Genomic DNA, 23,924 nt, shown 5'->3' on the forward strand with positions numbered 1-23,924 from the left:
CCTCAAACATACAAGTATTTTACACCATTTTAAAGATAAACTTGTTGTAAATCCAGCCACAGTGTCCGATTTCAAAAAGGCTTTACGACGAAAGCACACCAAACGATTATGTTAGGTCAGTACCTAGTCACAGAAAAACACAGCCATTTTTCCAGCCAAAGAGATGAGTCACAAAAAGCAGAAAGAGATAAAATTCATCAATAACCTTTGATGATCTTCATCAGATGACACTCATAGGACTTCATGTTACACAATACATGTATGTTTTATTCGATAAAGTTCATATTTATATCCAATAATCTTAGTTTACATTGGCGCGTTATGTTCAGTAATGTTTTGCCTCCAAAACATCCAGTGATTTTGCAGAGAGCCACATCAATTTACAGAAATACCCATAATAAACATTGATAAAAGATACAAGTGTTTCACATGGAATTTTAGATAAACTTCTCCTGAATGCAACAGCTGTGTCAGATTTTTAAAAACCTTTACGGAAAAAGCACACCATGCTATAATCTGAGTACAGCGCTCAGAGCCCAAACAAGCCATACAGATATCCGCCATGTTGTGGAGTCAACAGAAGTCAGAAATAGTATTATAAATATTCACTTACCTTTGATGATCTTCATCAGAATGCACTCCCAGGAATCCCAGTTCCACAATAAATGTTTGTTTTGTCCGATAACGTCCATAATTTATGTCCAAATGCCTCCTTTTTGTTTGCGCGTTTAGTTCCAAAATCCAAATTGATGACGCACAGGTCAGACGAAAAGTCAAAAAATTCCATTCCAGTTTGTAGAAACGTGTCAAACGATGTGTAGAATCAATCTTTAGGTTGTTTTTAACATAAATCTTCAATAATGTTTCAACCGGAGAATTCCTTTGTCTTCAGAAATGCGATGGAACGCAGGTCGCTCTCACGGGAGCGCACATGACCAGATCATGCCAGACACCTGACTCAAAGAGCTCTCCTTCCCTCGTTCTTCACAATAGAAGCATCAAACAAGGTTCTAAAGACTGTTGACATCTAGTGGAAGCCTTAGGAAGTGCAACATGACCCCAAAGACACTGTATATTGGATAGGCAAACCTACAAACCTCAGATTTCCCACTTCCTGGTTGGATTTTTTCTCAGGTTTTTGCCTGCCATATGAGTTCTGTTATACTCACAGACATCATTCAAACAGTTTTAGAAACGTCAGAGTGTTTTCTATCCAAATACTAACAATATGCATATCTTAGCTTCAGGGACTGAGTAGCAGGCAGTTTACTCTGGGCACCTTATTCATCCAAGCTACTCAATACTGCCCCCAGCCATAAGAAGTTAACCGATTACTTTGTAGGTAATGTGTTTTTTTCCTACTCTCTTTTGACAACACAGCCCCACAGCAGCGAGCTGAGAGAGTGACGATTAAGATCCAGACTATGTTTGACAGGTTAATATTCCATGAGTGAATATTTTCTAAAGCCATAATTTCCATGTTACATCAGTCCAGAATCTACAGTACAAATTTTGATCTAGTGTAATTGTGCATATTCTGAAGTTACTGTGGCAAGACATTGATGTAGGTACATCACAGAAAAGTAGCTTGAAACTCTAATATACACAAAATGCACAATTCTATATACAGTGGGGAGAACAAGTATTTGATACACTGCCGATTTTGCAGGTTTTCCTACTTACAAAGCATGTAGAGGTCTGTAATTTTTATCATAGGTACACTTCAACTGTGAGAAACAGAATCTAAAACAAAAATCCAGAAAATCACATTGTATGATTTTTAAGTAATTAATATGCATTTTATTGCATGAAATAAGTATTTGATACATCAGAAAAGCAGAACTTAATATTTGGTACAGAAACCTTTGTTTGCAATTACAGAGATCATACATTTCCTGTAGTTCTTGACCAGGTTTGCACACACTGCAGCAGGGATTTTGGCCCACTCCTCCATACAGACCTTCTCCAGATCCTTCAGGTTTCGGGGCTGTTGCTGGGCAATACAGACTTTCAGCTCCCTCCAAAGATTTTCTATTGGGTTCAGGTCTGGAGACTGGCTAGGCCACTCCAGGACCTTGAGATGCTTCTTACGGAGCCACTCCTTAGTTGCCCTGGCTGTGTGTTTCGGGTCGTTGTCATGCTGGAAGACCCAGCCACGACCCATCTTCAATGCTCTTACTGAGGGAAGGAGGTTGTTGGCCAAGATCTCGCGATACATGGCCCCATCCATCCTCCCCTCAATACGGTGCAGTCGTCCTGTCCCCTTTGCAGAAAAGCATCCCCAAAGAATTATGTTTCCACCTCCATGCTTCACGGTTGGGATGGTGTTCTTGGGGTTCTACTCATCCTTCTTCTTCCTCCAAACACGGCGAGTGGAGTTTAGACCAAAAAGCTCTATTTTTGTCTCATCAGACCACATGACCTTCTCCCATTCCTCCTCTGGATCATCCAGATGGTCATTGGCAAACTTCAGACGGGCCTGGACATGCGCTGGCTTGAGCAGGGGGACCTTGCGTGCACTGCAGGATTTTAATCCATGACGGCGTAGTGTGTTACTAATGGTTTTCTTTGAGACTGTGGTCCCAGCTCTGTTCAGGTCATTGACCAGGTCCTGCCGTGTAGTTCTGGGCTGATCCCTCACCTTCCTCATGATCATTGATGCCCCACGAGGTGAGATCTTGCATGGAGCCCCAGACCGAGGGTGATTGACCGTCATCTTGAACTTCTTCCATTTTCTAATAATTGCACCAACAGTTGTTGCCTTCTCACCAAGCTGCTTGCCTATTGTCCTGTAGCCCATCCCAGCCTTGTGCAGGTCTACAATTTTATCCCTGATGTCCTTACACAGCTCTCTGGTCTTGGCCATTGTGGAGAGGTTGGAGTCTGTTTGATTGAGTGTGTGGACAGGTGTCTTTTATACAGGTAACGAGTTCAAACAGGTGCAGTTAATACAGGTAATGAGTGGAGAACAGGAGGGCTTCTTAAAGAAAAACTAACAGGTCTGTGAGAGCCGGAATTCTTACTGGTTGATAGGTGATCAAATACTAATGTCATGCAATAAAATGCAAATTAATTACTTAAAAATCATACAATGTGATTTTCTGGATTTTTGTTTTAGATTCCGTCTCTCACAGTTGAAGTGTACCTATGATAAAAAATTACAGACCTCTACATGCTTTGTAAGTAGGAAAACCTGCAAAATTGGCAGTGTATCAAATACTTGTTCTCCCCACTGTAGCTATTCAACTACTCAAATGTTATTTCATGCCATTCCTTATTAAGAGGAAATAGCTCCCACTATCTGTTTCAAGAGATAGATACAATCAAGAAAACATATTAAACCTGGTTTTCTATCACTCTGCCATTCATGGGGGTGTCCAATCTTCAAAACACAAAGGCAGGGACTTTGTGAAGCCTTAAAAATGGGTTCAATGCCACAAAAATGCTGTCCTGATTTACAAGTTTCTTGTAATGTTTTCCTGGTCAGATAGATAGAGCATTGATTATTAGCAGGACTACGAACTAGAGCTGAGAATATAAACCAAAAGTTATCGATACCAAACAAACCGACCACTTATCATGGACAATTTTCTGATATAGTTCATTCCAATTAATAACCTATAGGGCCCTACTAGAGAAATGTGAAGTTTCAAATGTAATAAGTTTGTTGATGGGGAAATTGATATCTACAACATTCAAAGTAGGAGTAGTAGTTACCCCCTACAGGCGATTTCCGTGGACCCGCGGAAATCTAAATAGTGTAATAAAAAAATCCCATCAAAATGTGTCAATTTAAACTAAAGATATGGTTTGTTTTGCATTGGATGCGTCTCAATCCAACACATCCGCCAATGTCAGTCACACTTCCGCATCTGCAGTGAAAGGTGGCAGACCTAGAGCAGTGTTTGAGACGACCCAAAAATCAGTCTTCTCACTTTATGGAAAGGTGAGACTCTCACGAACATGATGGCGTTCTCCGTTTTGTTCTATGATCCCAACAGGCGTCTTGGGACTCGTCTGAAGTTGGTACAGCCAATCTGCCAACTTCTGTCTGGAGCGTCCAAACAGTTAGGGCTACACACTAATATGACCCCTCTGTGGAAAGGTGAGACTCTCACAAACACGTACATGTCGGTTGTTTTGCTCTAGGATTCCCATAAGACTCGTCTGAATGTCCCCTGGTACCAGTTTTAAAAAATGAATGGAAGTATATATGGAGATAGTTTAATGCCAAAAATAAAAGGGTTAAATATACAGTTGAAGTCAGAAGTTTACATACACCTTAGCCAAATACATAAAAACTCAATTCCTGACATTTAATCCTAGAAAAAATTCCCTGACGTAGGTCAGTTAGGATCACCACTTGATTTTAAGAATGTGAAATGTCAGAATATTAGTAGAAAGAATGATTTATTTCATATTTTATTTCTTTCATCACATTTCCAGTGGGTCAGACGTTTACATACACTCAATTAGTATTTGGTAGCATTGCCTTTAAATTGTTTAACTTGGGTCAAATGTTTTGGGTAGCCTTCCACAAGCTTCCCACAATAAGTTGGGTGAATTTTGGCCCATTCCTCCTGACAGAGCTGGTGTAAATGAGTCAGGTTTGTAGGCCTCCTTGCTCACACATGCTTTTTCAGTTCTGCCCACAAATTTTATATGGGATTGAGGTCAGGGCTTTGTGATGGCCACTCCAATACCTTGACTTTGTTTGTCTTTAAGCCATTTTGCCACAGCTTTGGAAGTATGCTTGGGGTCAATGTCCATTTGGAAGACCCATTTGCAACCAAGCTTTAACTTCCTGACTGATGTCTTGAGATGTTGCTTCAATACATCCACATAATTTTCCATTTTCATGATGCCATCTATTTTGTGAAGTGCACCAGTCCCTCTTGCAGCAAAGCACCCCCACAACATGATGCTGCCATCCCTGTGCTTCACGGTTGGGATGGTGTTCTTCGGCTTGCACTTCTGTACTGCCCAGCGACAGCCCCGAAACCTGAAGGATCTGGAGAAGGTCTGTATGGAGGAGTGGGCCAAAATCCCTGCTGCAGTGTGTGCAAACCTGGTCAAGAACTACAGGAAACGTATGATCTCTGTAATTGCAAACAAAGGTTTCTGTACCAAATATTAAGTTCTGCTTTTCTGATGTATCAAATACTTATGTCATGCAATAAAATGCAAATGAATTACTTAAAAATCATACAATGTGATTTTCTGAATTTTTGTTTTAGATTCCGTCTCTCACAGTTGAAGTGTACCTATGATAAAAATGACAGACCTCTACATGCTTTGTAAGTAGGAAAACCTGCAAAATCGGCAGTGTATCAAATACTTGTTCTCCCCACTGTATGTGCAAAGTTTTAGACTTATCCAATGAACCACTACATTTCTGTTCAAAATGTTGTATCAAGTCTGCCCAAATGTGCCTAATTGGTTTATTGATACATTTTCAAGTTCATAACTGTGCACTCTCCTCAAACAATAGCATCGTATTATTTCATTGCAAATTGGACAGTGCAGTTAGATTAACAAGAATGTAAGGTTTCTGTTACTTACAACCTCATGCTAATCACATTAGCCTACGTTAGCCTAACCGTCCCACCGGGGGGACACCTATCCCTTAGAGGGAAAGAAATTCCATAAATGTACTTTAACAAGGCACACCTGTTAATTGAAATGTATTCAGGGTGACTACCTCATGAAGCTGGCTGAGAATTTAAAATATATTTTGATTTGTTTAACACTTTTTTGGTTTCTACATGACAGGGCCTAGACTGTAGAGGGTTTTAAGGGTAATATAAAACAAATATTGTGGTACACATTTATGTTATACATTTATGGTTCAATTCATCGTTATTGTGATAATTCAGTCAATTTATCGTGATATGGATTTTGGTTCATATCATCCAGCTCTACTCTCCATTCGAAATCAGGGACATTCTTGAAATAATTCAAAATATGAATTTCCGTGCCAAAAGGTCTACTAAACTTCCCCCTTTCAGAAAAGCAGCCGAGTTAGAGAGGGAGGTGCATCAAAATCTTTTATTAATGCAAACTGTTCATTATGATTATCTAATAATGCAAAGAAGAGTCAGTTATGCTGTCTGAGAGTTTCTGGGATAACAAGACGATTCCCAGAAATGTATTGTAGATCTTCTCTAATCTCGTTGACAGACTATGTAAACAAAGCATCTGACCAAATTACGCAAGATTTTAGTCCTGAGTTAACCGAGATTAGGTCTTCGCTGAATAATTACAATGTTCAAGCCAAGTCGGGAGCTTCCGACTTGGGGGCAAATAGTCCATTAACGACAAGAGATTAGAGCTAAAGGCTGGTGATGGCATTGGAGTAGATTAAAAAATATAATAATTCAAAAATATAATCAATGTGAGGAGTGACTCAGCCTTCCCCTTTATACATATTAATATACCTATGGACATAGATGGCTTCAGGGTTGCATCAAATCACACGCATAAGCTTTTAAGGCATGCAGTAAGATTATAGAGAATTATATGAAGAACATTATACTGAGAATATACAGAAGCTGCAAGCAGCCATGGCGGGGTTCAAGCCCTATAGCACCACAGTGCCACCATTTGGACAATATTTACTAGTTGCCTTTGGATGAGCTACTTCTGTACTCAACATGCCTGCCAAATATCACAACTCAAATGAAACAGATCATGTGATACGCTTTTGATGTATTTTGGACCCGTTTTAATGATGTTAACTACTTTAAACGTCTTCTTTTCCAGAACTATTGGAAGGATCGGCACCAGGTTTGGTATATAGCATCTATAGACGCACGTCTTTAAACGCAACATTTTACAAGACTGTAGCTTAAACAACATGGCCACTATCAGCCAATGAGCTTACATTAATGTTTTCCCCTGTCCAACATCTCCACCATGCAGCCAAACATAACCATACTCTGCAGGTTATTTAGACTCACATCCCTGAGCATGTGTGCCAATTCCATGACTCTGAGTCAAACAGATCAATATATATAAATATGTGGCAATTATAGTGCCACCATGTGGTGGATCTGATTGTTCTTGTATATGTTGAGTCTTGACAGAGTTTGGAACATGCATATCAAGTTTTGTTTCAATATGAATAACCGTGCTTGATTTATAAGCATTTATGTACCAGGTCACTCCCACTTTAATGTTTATTAGTCCATATTAGTCCATGTTGCTTGAGGTACTTGCCTAGAAAATGTTATATTGGGAGACCTTAGTCCATAGATGCTATATCAAGTTTCGTGCAGATCGGTCATTTGGTGCCAGAGTAGCTTTGTTGCTTCAACCCCTTAAAAGGGAAAGTGTAGTCGGAATGGACTGGTTATTCTTGCACTGTAATGCTGGTTTTGAACTGTAAACCACTAGGCCTATTACTCTGACTGAGAAAACAATATTTATTTACTTCATTTGATAAATGTCCAACCCTTTCTCATGTTCAGGTGTTACACAAACATGCTGATATACTCCATTTAAATGACATTGCAGCCTCATGTTTTTGGCCTATGTCCAAACCGTAAGCCATTCCCATGGCAAAGTTAGGAAAACAAAAAACATATGTACAAATACACACACACATGCTTGTGCACAAACACACACACCGAAATGTGTGTAAAAAAAAAAACCACAAGCCTGAGGTGAGGACATAATCGAAAATAACAATCTGGAAGAAATATGAGAAGCAATGCAGGGGCTATATTTACTATAAACAAACCTACTGTTGTGTATTAGGCACAGTTCAGCAACGAGGTAAAGCAACAGTCAGTATGAGAAACCATGGGAATAAAATAGGATATGTACTAAATATACTAAAACCTTGGGAGGGGAATAATCCACCACACTCTACATCCTTGAAAGCTATCATCTTATTTATCTATCTTTCTCTACAGCCTTCACTGGTTTCCTTGGTGTTTTTTTGTGATTGATAGTCGTCCCTGTAGCTTCCGCTTCAAATCCAGGAAAAAGGAGTTGGACCTTCATGCTCCAAGGTGAGAGATGGAGGACGACACAGAGATGATTCTGTCTGAGATAAGACTTAACTCATAAAAATAAACACTGACTACACTAGAAGGGAACCACTATCATTGCATTTTCTGTTGTTCACATCCCAACACACCCTCACCTTCAATCAGGCAATACCGCACAAGGTTATGTATAGGCAGGGGTGCAACTTTGGTTTTAGAAGTGGGGGGCATCAAATATATTTGTAATTTTTACATTTTTTAATCCGGTCGGATAAGCACTCCGCTCGGAGGCGTCCGCATGGTCCTAAAGCACACTGTTGCCTCGTTTTGTATCACATTCCAAAGATAAAACTGGGGGGGACAAAAATGCAATTTCAGAATGTGGGGGGACCCAGTGAAAGTTGTGCTCCAGTGAAAGTTGTGCTCCAGTGTATAGGCCTACCATACAGCAGGGTTTCATCTAGCATTAGGCAAGGCGGGTGGCCACCTCGCCTCTAGCTCTCTTGCCCTACACTTAAATGAGTTTGGCTTCTATTGGTTTCAACTGAACCTATTGGTGCTAGGATGTTGCTTGGCCTAACAACACAAAGAGTTAACCTCTCTGGGATCGTTCGGGACGCTAGCGCCCCACCTAGACAACAGCCAGTGAAATTGCAGGGCGCCAAATTCAAACAACAGAAATCTCATAATTAAAATTCCTCAAAGTATTTTACACCATTTTAAAGATACACTTCTCGTTAATCCAACCACAGTGTCCGATTTCAAAAAGGCTTTACGGCTAAAGCACAACATATCATTATGTTAGGACAGCGCCTAGTCACAGAAAGCATTCAGCCATTTTCCAACCAAAGAGAGGTGTCACAAAAAGCAGAAATATAGATAAAATGAATCACTAACCTTTGACGATCTTCATCAGATGACACTCCCAGGACTCAATGTTACACAATACATGTAAGTTTTGTTCGATAAAGTTCCTATTTACATCCAAAAACCTCAGGGTTACATTGGTGCCATGTTCAGAAATGCCTCCAAAACATCCGAAGAAATTGCAGAGAGCCACATCAAATAACAGAAATACTCATCATAAACTTTGATGAAAGATACATGTTTTACATTGAATTAAAGATAAACTTGTTCTTAATGCAACAGCTGTGTCAAAATCCAAAAAAGCTCTACGGCAAAAGCACAATATTCAATAATCTGAGTACAGCGTTCAGCCACCAAAGCAAGCCATACAGTTACCCGCCAAATTGTGGAGTCAACAAAAGTCAGAAATAGCATTATAAATCTTCACTTACCTTTGCTGATCTTCGTCGGAATGCACTCCCAGGACTCCCACTTCCACAATAAATGTTTGTTTTGTTCGATTACGTCCATATTTATGTCCAAATACCTCCGTTTTGTTTGCGCGTTTAGTTCACTATTCCAAAGGCACAATGCGCGAGCGCAAAATCCAGACGAAAAGTCAAAAGAGTTCCATTACAGTTTGTAGAAACATGTCAAACGATGTTTACAATCAATCCTTAAGGTATTTTTATAATAAATCTACAATAATATTCCAACCGGACAATAGCGTATTCATTACAGAGGAAAAAGAAGGAACGGCTCGCCCACGTGACAGCGCAGTAAACAACTCATTGGTCAGAGTTCTGTTAATCTCATAGACATTATTTTAACAGTTTTGGAAACTTTAGAGTGTTTTCTATCCAAATCTACTACTTATATGCATATCATAGCTTCTGGGCCTGGGTAACAAGCAGTTTACTCTGGGCACCTTATTCATCCAAGCTACTCAATACTGCCCCCCTTTCCCAAATAAGTTTTTAAGAGGCTTTATTCCAGACCAGGTTGTTAGAACACAGTGTAAGACTGGTAGCCTAGCGGTTAAGAGCATTGGGCCAGTAACCAAAAAGTCAATGGTTTGAATGTGTCATTGTGCAAAGCACTTAACCCTAATTGCTCCTTTAAGTCGCTCTGGATAAGAGGAACGAATTAGATTATTGATTGGATTTGGAACAATGCCAAGTATGAGACATCCATCTCTGAATGGCACCACCTGGGAGATCTTCAGTCCTTTCATTGACAGGTAGGCCTTCTGTAACATGTCTCCTAATGACATCTCTGCCACTCTATTAATTGAAAAATGTGTGCACGTACACCTATCAGAATGTGTCTTAGTGAGTTTGTGTGTGGGAGTTCAAAGATAGGCCACCTTCCTCAACTGTCACATCTGCTCCCACTACGCCCTCTGGTGTCAATCCGGTGTTGTCCTAACATTCAGTTCTCTCCCTGTGTTCTCTCCCTGTAGGCCTACTGTAACATGTCTCCTAATGACATCTCTGCCACTTTATTAATTGAAAAATGTGTGTGTGCACTGCATGCACGTACACACGCACACCTATCAGAATCTCTCTCTCTCTCTCTCTCTCTCTCTCTCTCTCTCTCTCTCTCTCTCTCTCTCTCTCTCTCTCTCTCTCTCTCTCTCTCTGCATGCTGGGAGTGTTTGGTGCATGCTGGGAATTGAATGATTGAGTGAGTGCGTGTGTTGTGTAGTTAGATATTCAGAACTTTTTCGGTTTTCTCTTTCTTGGTGGCATTCTTTGTTCTCTTCTGTGCATGATTAAGATTATTATATATATATATTTTTTTTGTGGTAGAATTAAGTATTTCGGTTTTTTTTCCGTATCGAAATTACCTTGATTTTGGCGGGGATGGCATCCCGAATTGGAATGCCGTCCCTGTCACTTCGGCACGGCTTTAGGTGTGTTACTGAAGCTACTGTCACGGTGGAGGAGTTTCTGGTCGCCGTAGGAGAGAAGGTAGGCTATGAGAATATTGCTTATGCGTCACGGATGAACAAAGCGGTGGTGGTATTTCTTAAAGAAGAGCGCCTTGTTGATCGTATGGTTGAGCAAGGCGTAATTCTTAAAGGAATGTTTATTCAAGTTACGCCGCTTTTTTCTCCGTCAACAAGGGTAACGATTTCAAATGTACCACCGTTTATTCCAAATGAGCTATTGGAGCGCGAGTTATTGCGCTTTGGGAAGTTTGCAAGCTCAATTAAGGTTGTTCCGTTGGGTTGCAAACACCCGGCGTTGAAACAGGTCATGTCGTTTCGGCGACAGGTGTTTATGTTTTTGGACTCACCGGAGCAGACTTTAGAGATATCGTTTAAAGTCAAGTATGACAATAGACTATATATGGCTTATGCTAGTACGGGTAGTCAACGGTGTTTTGAGTGTGGGGATGTTGGCCATAAGCGACATGCTTGCCCGAAAAGGGAGAAGGCAGAGGGAGGGGCGCAGGTGGTCATCATAACGCCTGGGCCCACTGATGTAGGGAGAGGTGGGCTGACAGTGGTTGAGCAGCCACAAGCACCTGCTGCCGAGGAACAAGTTATCCGTGTTGAGGCCACGAGTTTGCAACTTGTATTAGAGGGAAATATTATGCAGCAGGAAAATATTGTTGTAGAAGGCAAGGATGGATCTGAAGAGCCAGTTCCTCAGACTGGTGAGGAGGTGCCCAATACGAGTACTGGGGCACAGGAGGGGGTTCATATGGAGTTAATCTCCCAGGTAGTGGAGGAGATGCCCACTACGAGTGATGGAGTACAGGAGGGGGTTCATATGGAGTTAATCTCCCAGGTAGTGGAGGAGATGCCCACTACGAGTAATGGAGTACAGGAGGGGGTTCATGTGGAGCTAATCTCCCAGGTAGTGGAGGAGATGCCCACTACGAGTAATGGAGTACAGGAGGGGGTTCATGTGGAGCTAGGCTCCCAGGTAGTGGAGGAGATGCCCACTACGAGTAATGGGGTTCAGGTGGGGCTAGTCTCCCTGGTAGTGGAGGAGATGCCTGGTACGAGTGATGGGGTGCAAGTGGGGAGTGTTGAAAGGGATGTGGTAGAGGGGAGTCAGTGGTCTGTGGCCTCAGCTGAGGAGGATCAGGAGAAGGATATGGATATCTCTTCTGATATGACAGCAGCTGGTGAGGACTCAATTTATGATCTAGAGGAGGTAAATGGTTTTCTGGATCAGACTTTTGGGAAATCTGTCAAATTGGCAGAATATTTTGATGTTGATAAGTTTGTGAGGTCAGCTGTGATGTTACAGAAGACGGTGGGGTTGGACCAGTTGAGTGAGAAGAAGCGGTTTCGCTTGAAGAAATTTGTTACTGCTGTTACAGCAGCAAAAGGTGGTGGGAAACGTGGTCAGGTTAATAAGAAAAAATTTAAATAATGATGATGATCATGCTTCATAGGGTGTCTTTTTTCTCTTTGGTTTCTCTGTGGTATCTTCTGCTTTTCCTTTCTCTTTTCTACATGGAGGTACTAAGGGTAGGCTCTCTCAATATTAATGGGGGAAGGGACAGAAATAAGAGGGCTTGGGTTTTAGAAGAAATAAAACAGAAAAGGCTTAATGTAGTTTTCCTTCAGGAGACACATAGTGATGAGGAAAATGAGGTTGACTGGGGTATGTGGTGGGAGGGGCAGCATATACTCAGTCATGGTACTAATTTCAGTGCTGGGGTGGCCATCTTGTTTTCCTCAGGTTTAGCGGTAACTGTGATATCTACAAAAGAGATTGTCAAGGGTCGGGTTTTATTGGTCAAGGTGGATATTATGGGGTTTTTGTTTGTTTTTTTGAATGTCTATGCTCCTAATGAGGGTACAGAGCGTCTTGTTGTGTTTGATCAAATAAAAGAAACCTTAAGACAGTGTGACCAAGAGGGGTGTATGGTTGTAGGGGGGGACTGGAACTGTACTGTGGATTTTACTGTTGATCGCATCGCTGAAGAACCTCACCTGCGGTCAGCCACTTTCCTGTCTGGCCTATTAACTGAGTTTGAGCTTTCTGATGTGTGGAGAGTCAGGAATGCAAAAGTTAGGCAGTACACATGGTTGAAAGTGAATGAAGGTCGTGTCAGTGCAGCAAGGTTAGATAGGTTGTACGTATCTGATCAATACTGTAGTAGGGTTGGAAGGTGTGCCATTACTCCTGTGGGTTTCTCTGATCATCATATTATTACTGTTGACATTCACTTGTCCTGTCCACGAAGGTCATCACCTTACTGGTATTTTAATGTTAAATTGTTACATGATGTCATGTTTTGTGAAAGGTTTTTGTTGTTTTGGGAAAAATGGAGGGTTAAAAAAGGGAATTTTGAGTCCTTGAGACAATGGTGGGATGTTGGGAAGGCCCAAATACGATTATTTTGTCAACAGTATACTGCTCTGTCTCAAATTGAAGTTAAAGAGACTATCAAGGCCCTTGAACAGGACATCAAATCAATTGAATTGAAGCTGCTCACTCAGAACGACCCTGGACTAGTCATGAACTTACAGGACAAGAGACATGAACTGAGGTCGTTTCTGCATGAAAGAGTGAAAGGTGCCTTGATTAGGTCTCGTTTCGCTTCCCTCAAGGATATGGATGCTCCTAGTGCTTTCTTTTTTAACCTTGGACAGTCGACTTTACAACGTAAACAGATGGTCTGCCTTCGTCTCCCTGATGGGAAAGTGACTACGGATGACAGTGAAATGCGTCAACATGCCGTGGATTTCTACTCTGCCCTCTACAAGGCGGAGGATTGTGACTCTGTGTACTGAACAGTTGTTACACGGTCTTCCTCAATTGGGACCTGACCAGAGAGTCGCTTTGGACTCTGACATTACACTGCGCGAGCTGTCCACAGCAGTTATGCAGCTCTCATCAGGCCGAGCCCCTGGCATCGATGGTTTACCATCTGAGTTTTATAAGCACTTTTGGGGGTCTATTGGGGAGGATTTTTATGAAGTGGTGTGTGAATCTTTTCATGAGGGTTCTCTTCCTGTATCCTGTCAACGTGCGGTGCTTTCACTGTTGCCAAAAAAGGGGGATTTGGCTCTCATAAAAAATTGGAGACCTGTTGCTTTGCTGTGCGCAGAATACAAAATTGTTTCTAAATGTCTCTCAAACAGGTTGAAAGAGTATCTGGGATTGTTGGTCCACAAGGACCAGTCCTACTGTGTACCTGATCGTTCAATTGTTGACAACTTGTTTCTGATAAGAGATGTTTTAGACATTTGTAAACTGCCTGATGTGAATGTGGGTTTACTTTCTTTGGATCAGGAGAAGGCTTTTGACCGCGTGGACCACCAGTACTTGTTTAAAACGATGAAAGCCTTTGGGTTTGGGGATGTTTTTTTGTCTTGGATGAATTTACTGTATGCTGGGGCCTCGTGTATGGTGAAGGTGGGGGGTGGTTTGAGTTGCCCCATCCCTGTCCAAAGGGGCATCAGGCAGGGATGTCCAATTTCAGGGCAGTTATATAGTCTGGCGATTGAACCAATGCTTTGTTTTTTAAGAGCGAAGCTTACTGGTTTCTCTGTGCCAGGTGTAATGAAGGGTCCCACGATAGCACTGTCTGCGTATGCAGATGATGTGACAGTTTTTATTACAGGGGCTGAGGATGTTAAGGTTCTCTCAGACGCTTTAAAGGTGTATGAGGGGGCCTCCTCAGCTAGAGTCAATTGGGGAAAGAGTGAAGCGCTGTGGGCAGGTCAGCTTCAGACGGGGTCCGCTCCACGGTTACCAGGGGGGCTTCAGTGGGGCAGAGATGGGATGAAGACATTGGGTGTTTTTCTAGGCTCTGATGTCTTTCAGAAAAAGAACTGGGAGGGTGTAGTGGAGAAAGTGTGTGCCAGACTGTCAAGATGGAAATGGGTGCTACCCCAGTTGTCTTATAGGGGAAGGGTACTGGTAATTAATAATCTTGCTGCCTCTACCCTGTGGCACAGACTAATGATTTTGCAGCCACCAAAGGGTCTGATACAAGAGCTTCAGAGGACCCTTGTCAATTTCTTCTGGTCTGGACAACACTGGATCAAAGCTGCAGCCCTGTACCTGCCACTGCACGAGGGGGGGGCAAGGCCTGGTGGACATTTCCTCTAGGATCATGGCTTTCCGGCTTCAAGCAGCCCAGAGACTGTTGTACAGAGATGGTTCTAGCTGGGTCGACACAGCCTATACACTGATGAGGAGAGCGGGCTGTTTGGGCTTAGACAAGCACCTTTTCCTCTTAAAGCTAGAGGGGGGTGAGTTGAATGGCCTGACTCCATTTTATGAGTCTGTTATGCAGGCTTGGAGGGTTCTTGTCAAGTCCCGTAAGGCCGGCACGCTACCAGGGATGTGGCTTTTTGAAGAGCCTCTTTTTTATAACACTGCCATCCAGTCCAGTGCTCTGGGTTCAGCCAGCCTGCGTTCATGCCTGTTAGGTGTGGGGTGCACCAAGCTGGGTCATTTGATGCGGAGCAGGAGCAGATCGTTGGAAGAGCTGGGAGAAAGAGCGGGGATCCGATCATCTCGCCTACTGAGGAAGGTCGTCGCTGAGGTCTGTGACTCCTTGCCAGTGCTTCATCGTCAGTATGTGACTGACACTTCCAATTCTGATCGGTGGAAGGAGGGTCTGGATTATGTGTTCCCTGCACTGATTGTTAGTGCTGCGGTGGGGGCATTCGAGGAGGACGTGGGGATGCTGCTTTCCTTTGATACCCCGGAGCTGGGGGAGTTCAAGGAGGTGGGAAAGAAGGCCATGTACAGAATATGTGTAAAGGTGTCCCATGCCTCTTCCCTGGAAGGGGTAAAATCGACGAGGTGGGCGGATGTGCTTGGTCCAGGTGCTTCCCCAAAAGGCTGTTGGCGATCATTATACAAACTGCCGATTGATAAGAGGACAGCTGACCTCCAATGGAGGATCATACATGGAGCTATAGCCACCAACATGCATCTGGTACACCTGGACCCTACTGTTGGGGAGGGGTGTCCATTCTGTGCAGAGTCTGAAACTCTGGCACACCTGTTTTTACTGTGTCCCAGGTTGGTCGGGATGATTGACCTGATCACTGACTGGTTCTCAACGTTGGGAGAGGTTTTCTCTTCCCAACTGTATATATTTGGGCCAAAGTACAGGTTCAGTCAAAAGGGTGTAGTTGTGTTGCTTAATTTTGTGTTAGGGGATATTACTCACCACCATTACCTTTGATTCCCCCACAGGACCTGTTCCTTGCTGCCAACTCCAACCTCACTCTACACTCCTGGTTATTGCTACTCTTCTGAGCTTCCCCGGTTCTGCACTTTGCTGTGTTCAATAAACATTTTGTGCATTCATCCCGGCTGAGTCCGCTCTTGGGTTCCCCCCTTCGCTCATCGTAACATTAGTACCAGTGCTCTCAGGTTCCGCTCTAACCCAATGACTCAGCACCAGTGCTCTCAGGTCCCTCTCTAACCCAATGACTCAGCACCAGTGCTCTCAGGTCCCGCTCTAACCCAATGACTCAGCACCAGTGCTCTCAGGTCCCGCTCTAACCCAATGACTCAGCACCAGTGCTCTCAGGTCCCTCTCTAACCCAATGACTCAGCACCAGTGCTCTCAGGTCCCGCTCTAACCCAATGACTCAGCAGCAGTGCTCTCAGGTCCTGCTCTAACCCAATGACTCAGCACCAGTGCTCTCAGGTCCTGCTCTAACCCAATGACTCAGCACCAGTGCTCTCAGGTCCCTCTCTAACCCAATGACTCAGCACCAGTGCTCTCAGGTCCCGCTCTAACCCAATGACTCAGCACCAGTGCTCTCAGGTCCCGCTCTAACCCAATGACTCAGCACCAGTGCTCTCAGGTCCCTCTCTAACCCAATGACTCAGCACCAGTGCTCTCAGGTCCTGCTCTAACCCAATGACTCAGCACCAGTGCTCTCAGGTCCCGCTCTAACCCAATGACTCAGCACCAGTGCTCTCAGGTCCTGCTCTAACCCAATGACTCAGTACCAGTGCTCTCAGGTTCCGCTCTAACCCAATGACTCAGCACCAGTGCTCTCAGGTCCCGCTCTAACCCAATGACTCAGCAGCAGTGCTCTCAGGTCCTGCTCTAACCCAATGACTCAGCACCAGTGCTCTCAGGTCCCTCTCTAACCCAATGACTCAGCACCAGTGCTCTCAGGTCCCGCTCTAACCCAATGACTCAGCACCAGTGCTCTCAGGTCCCGCTCTAACCCAATGACTCAGCACCAGTGCTCTCAGGTCCTGCTCTAACCCAATGACTCAGCACCAGTGCTCTCAGGTGCCTCTCTAACCCAATGACTCAGCACCAGTGCTCTCAGGTCCCGCTCTAACCCAATGACTCAGCACCAGTGCTCTCAGGTCCTGCTCTAACCCAATGACTCAGCACCAGTGCTCTCAGGTCCCTCTCTAACCCAATGACTCAGCACCAGTACTCTCAGGTCCCTCTCTAACCCAATGACTCAGCACCAGTACTCTCAGGTCCCGCTCTAACCCAATGACTCAGCACCAGTGCTCTCAGCTCCCGCTCTAACCCAATGACTCAGCACCAGTGCTCTCAGGTCCCGCTCTAACCCAATGACTCAGCACCAGTACTCTCAGGTTCCGCTCTAACCCAATGACTCAGCAGCAGTGCTCTCAGGTCCCGCTCTAACCCAATGACTCAGCACCAGTGCTCTCAGGTCCCGTTCTAACCCAATTACTCAGCACCAGTGTTCTCAGGTCCCGTTCTAACCCAATTACTCAGCACCAGTGCTCTCAGGTCCCGCTCTAACCCAATGACCCAGCAGCAGTGCTCTCAGGTCCTGCTCTAACCCAATGACTCAGCACCAGTGCTCTCAGGTCCCGTTCTAACCCAATTACTCAGCACCAGTGCTCTCAGGTCCCGCTCTAACCCAATGACTCAGCACCAGGCTCTTGATTGACAGGTCTGGCTCAGCTTATGTCCTCAGTGTCACTGACCACATTATCCCCACAGAGCAGTCATCATATCAAAGGTGTCATGGTTTTTTTTCAGTGTGAAGTCAGGGCTATTCCCTGAATTTAAATAGGTAATGATGAAAGATTGAGGTTTAAATCAAGACTATGTTAATTGAGTTGGGGATGCTTTTAATTTCTATTTTCCTCAATGAAAACAGAATTGAAGTACCAAATGATGGCCTTTGTGATTAACCCTAGCCTGGTCCAAAACTGTACTTGCTGTAGCCAACCACAGTATCATTGACACAATCACAAGAGAGGAGTTGGCTGAAGCACATCCAAACTGGATCACCAGGCTAAATGAACACCAACTATCTCTGCATTTCCTCCAAAATAAATATAGATATTTTCTCAGAGCACACTGAGCTGATGAGGGTGTACCTAGGGACATCACTTTACCTTCCGTATGCCGTCCGTATCCATATGGTCGGCATCTCTCTCCAAGAAGGGCATGGCAAACGAGCTGAGGTCCTGTAGAACAAAGAGAGAGCATCAGGTTTAGATGGGTATTAGTATAAAAAGACCACCACCTTCACCTTCAATAATTTATCAGCAAAGTCATACTACATAAAGTGGCAGAATCTGTTTGCCATGCCACCATTTGTATAACATCAAATTAGATTTCTGAAGTATGTATATTATAGACCTTAGAAATAGTTAGACGTACACATATCATAAACGTTTCACACAATATGGATGAAAATACCTTCAAATTAAAGCTGACAGTCTGCACTTTAACATCGTTGTATCATGTCAAATACAAAGTGTACAGAGCCAAAACAACAACAAAATGGTCACTTTCCCAATACTTTTGGAGCTCACTGTATGTCATAAAATAAACACACACATTTCTTCAAGATATAAATTAATATTGTTTTAAAGCCCTAAAATAAAGTACACAGAACATCAAGCTTTCCGTTGCTGTGAGGGGGTTACTACAATCCATCTTAGAATCAAAGGCAAACTTACACACAATGCCTCTCCGAGTTCTTTCTCCATGGAGCGGACTGTGAATGGAGAGTTTAATGGACAACGCTACTCAAAGAACCGCTTGGAATGAGTCCCATTGTGCAGTGTGCTAAACCTCATTAACATGCTAAAGCCCTACTAAACGTGAATCAGCAAGAATCAAATATCACACTTAGAACCCTAGAAATGGCCACTGTCTCAATCGACAGCGACAAGACAGTTGTGAAGGGGGGAGGGGGGGGTCCTGCCAGAGGTCAATGGTGTCACTCAAGCCATGCGAACCCTACTGATCTGTAAAATACATGTAGAACATTCTCAACAGATTTGTGTCAGGAGAACAAATCTTACCTAGATACAAATACCTCCTTGTTGTTGATGACAACTGACTGACAGGTCCAATCTTGAGTGAATCAGTCATGTGCACAAATTAAGGCCAGCCCCATCCCTACCCAATACCATTAATGATGACAGCCACAAATGAATGACATCCTAACTCCCAGAGATCCTCAGTGACATCACGGCCATCAAGGTGACCTTCAGCTCTAGTGACTCTAGTCTGGCCACATCTGTTCAACCTTGAAACCTGCACCAGACCCCATCTTGGTGTCTGCTGTCTACAGTACACACTCTTAAAACGGAAAAAACACAGCCCAAGACACAACAACTCCAGGTTAGGCCACTCCGCTGAAGGCCACATGACATCTACACACAATGAAAGTAAATTCCATAACATAGTGCTTAATCCTGATTGTATTCTTTTGCATCTTGTATCACATGATTATATATAAAAATAAAAAAAAGATTGTAGATAATGAAACTTTTAAAGAAATGAAATGTATCCTGAGTCTTACCCTAGGAGCAGTGTTGGAGAAGCTACTCTGAAAATATAGCCTACCAAACTACAAATGACTTCACACTGTAAGTTGAGCTACATTAAAGATACTGTTAAGAAACATAGCTTACTGAACCACTACTTAACCACTACATCCAAACTACTTAGTGAAAAATTATCATATAGAAATGTTGAACACTTCAAATTGCAAAAATAGATCACTCTGGAGTAAAATGTTAACAGAATGTATAATTTAGCCGAGTAAACACAAAAATAGTATCATGTGAGAATTAGGTAGGTTTAATTCTGAATAAGAATGGAAATGATTGCCAACTATTTTCATACACTGATATTTTATTTTCATTTATCCAAATAAAGTAGTCTACTTCCAGTAGTTAGCTACTGGCCAGCCCCGTCCAAATGGCAAAAAAGTCATTAACTACTGAAGATTTGAATTGGATTTTGTGCTTTCATTGCAGGCAAGCAGTAACACTGCGGTTTCTACTAATCAACTTATCCCAGTCATCAATCAAGAGAGTGATGAATGACTTAGCCAGCCAGACAGTTTTCATCTGTAGTCCCCAGTTTCCATCTGTAGTCCCTGGGATCAGCTGTGTTACTGCTTGGTTGGAACAAAAGCCTCACTTACACCTGCCATTGTAGGGCAATATTCCCCACCCCTGGTTCACAACATAGGGGGGAAATAATTCTACATCTGAAAAATAATGGCTACTAGAGTGGGTCCAGCTACTAGAGTGGGTCCAGCTACTAGAGTGGGTCCAGCTACTAAAGTGGGTCCAGCTACTACAGTGGGTCCAGCTACTACAGTGGGTCCAGCTACTAGAGACGATCCAGCTACTACAGTGGATCCAGCTACTAGAGACAATCCAGCTACTAGAGTGGATCCAGCTACTAGAGACGATCCAGCTACTAGAGTGGATCCAGCTACTAGAGTGGATCCAGCTACTAGAGTGGATCCAGCTACTAGAGTGGGTCCAGCTACTAGAGACGATCCAGCTACTACAGTGGATCCAGCTACTACAGTGGGTCCAGCTACTAGAGTGGGTCCAGCTACTACAGTGGGTCCAGCTACTACAGTGGGTCCAGCTACTACAGTGGGTCCAGCTACTAGAGTGGGTCCAGCTACTAGAGTGGGTCCAGCTACTACATTGGATCCAGCTACTAGAGTGGGTCCAGCTACGAGAGTGTGTCCAGCTACTAGAGACGATCCAGCTACTACAGTGGATCCAGCTACTACAGTGGATCCAGCTACTAGAGTGGGTCCAGCTACTAGAGTGGGTCCAGCTACTACAGTGGATCCAGCTACTAGAGTGGATCCATCTACTACAGTGGATCCAGCTACTAGAGTGGATCCATCTACTACAGTGGATCCAGCTACTAGAGTGGATCCATCTACTACAGTGGATCCAGCTACTACAGTGGATCCAGCTACTACAGTGGATCCAGCTACTAGAGTGGATCCAGCAACTATATATTCTGAGCAAGTCACATTTAGAATCTTGTAACAAAAATACCCAAAGGGACTTTGATTTTTCTTCTCAAGCACATGTTCCAATCCCCATTACCTCTTTGCATACCCTTAGACTAGAACACAAACCCAACTCAACACTCACACACTTGTAATTTACCTTCTACTCCAAAAGTGCAGAACGACTAGCAAAATCCCCTCTGCTGTGCATATGGTCCTGGAGCACTGAGGGTTCTTATCTACATACAGGCAAGAGCAGAATGACAACAAGTGGAGAAAAACCTTCCTTCCCCCAAGAGATGAGCTCACTTTGACCTGTCCTCCAGCCGTGAAAATTAGTCTGTCTTTCGGATCAAGAGAAAAAGCAATCCCCAGCGATGCTAATCTGTCTGAGCTTTAAAATTCACAACTCAAGTCTTATACCCTTACCCTTTCCATTCTCTGAGCGCAAGGCTAGTCCAGTGTTGCCTAACGAGTACTTAGCTATGCTGTAATGAGATAGTCAACAAAAGTGCTGCCTTAAGCGCTTGCAAATCCTATTTGATGAATCTCAGGCCAGTCCCCGGGAGAAGACAGGCTAGACATGCAGGGCCGGGGTAGCACCAGAGAGAGAAAGAGAGAGAGAGAAAGAGAGAGAGAGAAAGAGAGAGAGAGAAAGAGAGAGAGAGAAAGAGAGAAAGAGAGAGAGAGAGAGAGAGAGAGAGAGAGAGAGAGAGAGACCAAGGACTGATCAGCCCAATCCACAGAAGTGGAGACAAATTTGATCCCAGTAACTGGGGGAAAAACGTCAACAGCAACCTTGGGAAAATCCTCTGCATTATCATTAACAGCAGACTCATAAATTTCCTCAGCGAAAACAATGTACTGAGCAAATGTGAAATTGGCTTTTTACCAAATGACTGACCACGTATTTACCCTGCACACCCTAATTGACAAACTCAATTTGGCATGAGGGTCCGCTATACAAATTGATAGAAAATGGTTTTGGGGGAAAAACATTCAACATTATAAAATCCATGTACCCAAACAACAAGTGTATGGTTAAAATTGGCAAAAAACACACATTTCTTTCCACAGGGACAGGGGGTGAGACAGGGATGCAGCATAAGCCCCACCCCCTTCAACATATATATCAACGAATTCGCGAGGGCACTAGAACAACCCCAGCCTCACCATACTAGAATCTGAAGTCAAATGTCTACTGTTTGCTGATGATCTGGTGCTTCTGTCCCCAACCAAGGAGGGCCTACAGCAGCACCTAGATCTTCTGCACAGATTCTGTCAGACCTGGGCCCTGACAGTAAATCTCAGTAAGACAAAAATAATGGTGTTCCAAAAAAGGTACCGTTGCCAGGACCATGAATACAAATTCCATCTAGACACCATTGCCCTAGAGCAGGTATTCCCAAACCCCCAGGGGTATGCGCAATGCCGTAGGGGGACGCCAAATAAAAATGTGAATCACATATATATATATGTATATATATACACTACTGTTTAAAAGTTTGGGGTCATTTTGATTCGGACATGTTTGACGTTGAGGAATTGAGGACTTTGAGGACCCTCTAATGTACTTGTCCTCTTGCTCAGTTGTGCACCAGGGCCTCCCACTCCTCTTTCTATTCTGGTTAGAGCCAGTTTGTGCTCTTCTGTGAAGGGAGTAGTACAGAGCGTTGTACGAGATCTTCAGTTTCTTGGCAATTTCTCGCATGGAATAGCCTTAATTTCTCAGAACAAGAATAGACTGACGAGTTTCAGAAGACAGGTCTTTGTTTCTGGCCATTTTGAGCCTGTAATCGAACCCACAAATACTGATGCTCCAGATACTTAACTAGTCTAAAGGACAGTTTTAATGGTCCTTTAATCAGAACAACAGTTTTCAGCTGTGCTAACACACTTGAAAAATGGTTTTCTGATGATCAATTAGCCTTTTAAAATGATAAACTTGGATTACCTAACAACGTGCCATTGGAACACAGGAGTGATGGTTGCTGATAATGGGCCTCTGTACGCCTATGTAAATGTTCCATTAAAAATTATTTGTTTCCAGCTACAATAGTCATTTACAACATTAACAATATCTACACTGTATTTCTGATCAATTTGATGTAATTTTAAAGAACCAAAAATTTGCTTTTCTTTCAAAAACAAGGACATTTCTAAGTGACCCCAAACTTTTGAACGGCAGTGTATATCATTTATATTTTTACATTTTTATAAATTTTTTCTTCACATTTTCAAACAGTCCATATATATTTTCCAACGCGGCTATACATTTGGGTGAGGTTTTTTTCTCGCCTGAGTAGCCTCGTTTCACTGCAAAACATAAAATTAAACCATCTAGTGTTCAGCGAAATAACAACACAAAGTCAAATACAGGTAGCCTAGTGAAACAATTAACATCCAATCACATTAATCGTTACTTTCTCGCGGGAATTCCAATAACGGTCCGTATGTAGCCAAACGTAGTTGCTGCTCATGTTGGTATCTGTACTGATGGCGCAAAAGCCATGACACGGAGACATAGTGGAGTGGTAACGCACGTGCAAGCAGTTGCTCCCGACGGCATTTGGGTAGACTGCAGCATCCACCGAGAGGCTCTTGCTGCCAAGGGAATGCTTGACAGCATGAAAGACGTTTTGGACACTACAGTGAAAATAGTTAACTTTGTTAAAGCAAGGCTCCTGAACTCTCGTGTATTTTCTGCACTATGCAATGATCTGGGCAGTGACCATGTAACACTTATACAGCCTACAGAAGTGCGCTGGTTATCAAGGGGAAGAAGTTTTGTCAAGTTTTTTTTAAATTGGAAGACGAGCTTAAAGTTTTCTTTACCGACCATAATTTTCATT

The 23,924-nt window shown here is 43.2% G+C and overlaps 1 protein-coding gene across 1 annotated transcript in view; it reads right to left on the reverse strand.

Moving 5' to 3' along the window:
* The window catches only part of prkag2a (protein kinase, AMP-activated, gamma 2 non-catalytic subunit a), a 145,750-nt gene extending 124,173 nt beyond the window's left edge, over positions 1 to 21,577 (reverse strand). The window contains exons 1-2 of the mRNA XM_071414408.1: positions 21,233 to 21,577; positions 18,182 to 18,253 (exon numbers count right to left, since the gene is read on the reverse strand). Coding sequence (XP_071270509.1) covers positions 18,182 to 18,235 — 54 coding nt within the window. The 5' untranslated portion in view covers positions 18,236 to 18,253; positions 21,233 to 21,577. The remainder of the gene's footprint in view (positions 1 to 18,181; positions 18,254 to 21,232) is intronic.
* Positions 21,578 to 23,924: the final 2,347 nt, after the last annotated feature.

This window comes from Salvelinus alpinus, chromosome 8 (genome assembly GCF_045679555.1).
Source record: "Salvelinus alpinus chromosome 8, SLU_Salpinus.1, whole genome shotgun sequence".
Taxonomy (NCBI): Eukaryota; Metazoa; Chordata; class Actinopteri; order Salmoniformes; family Salmonidae; genus Salvelinus; species Salvelinus alpinus.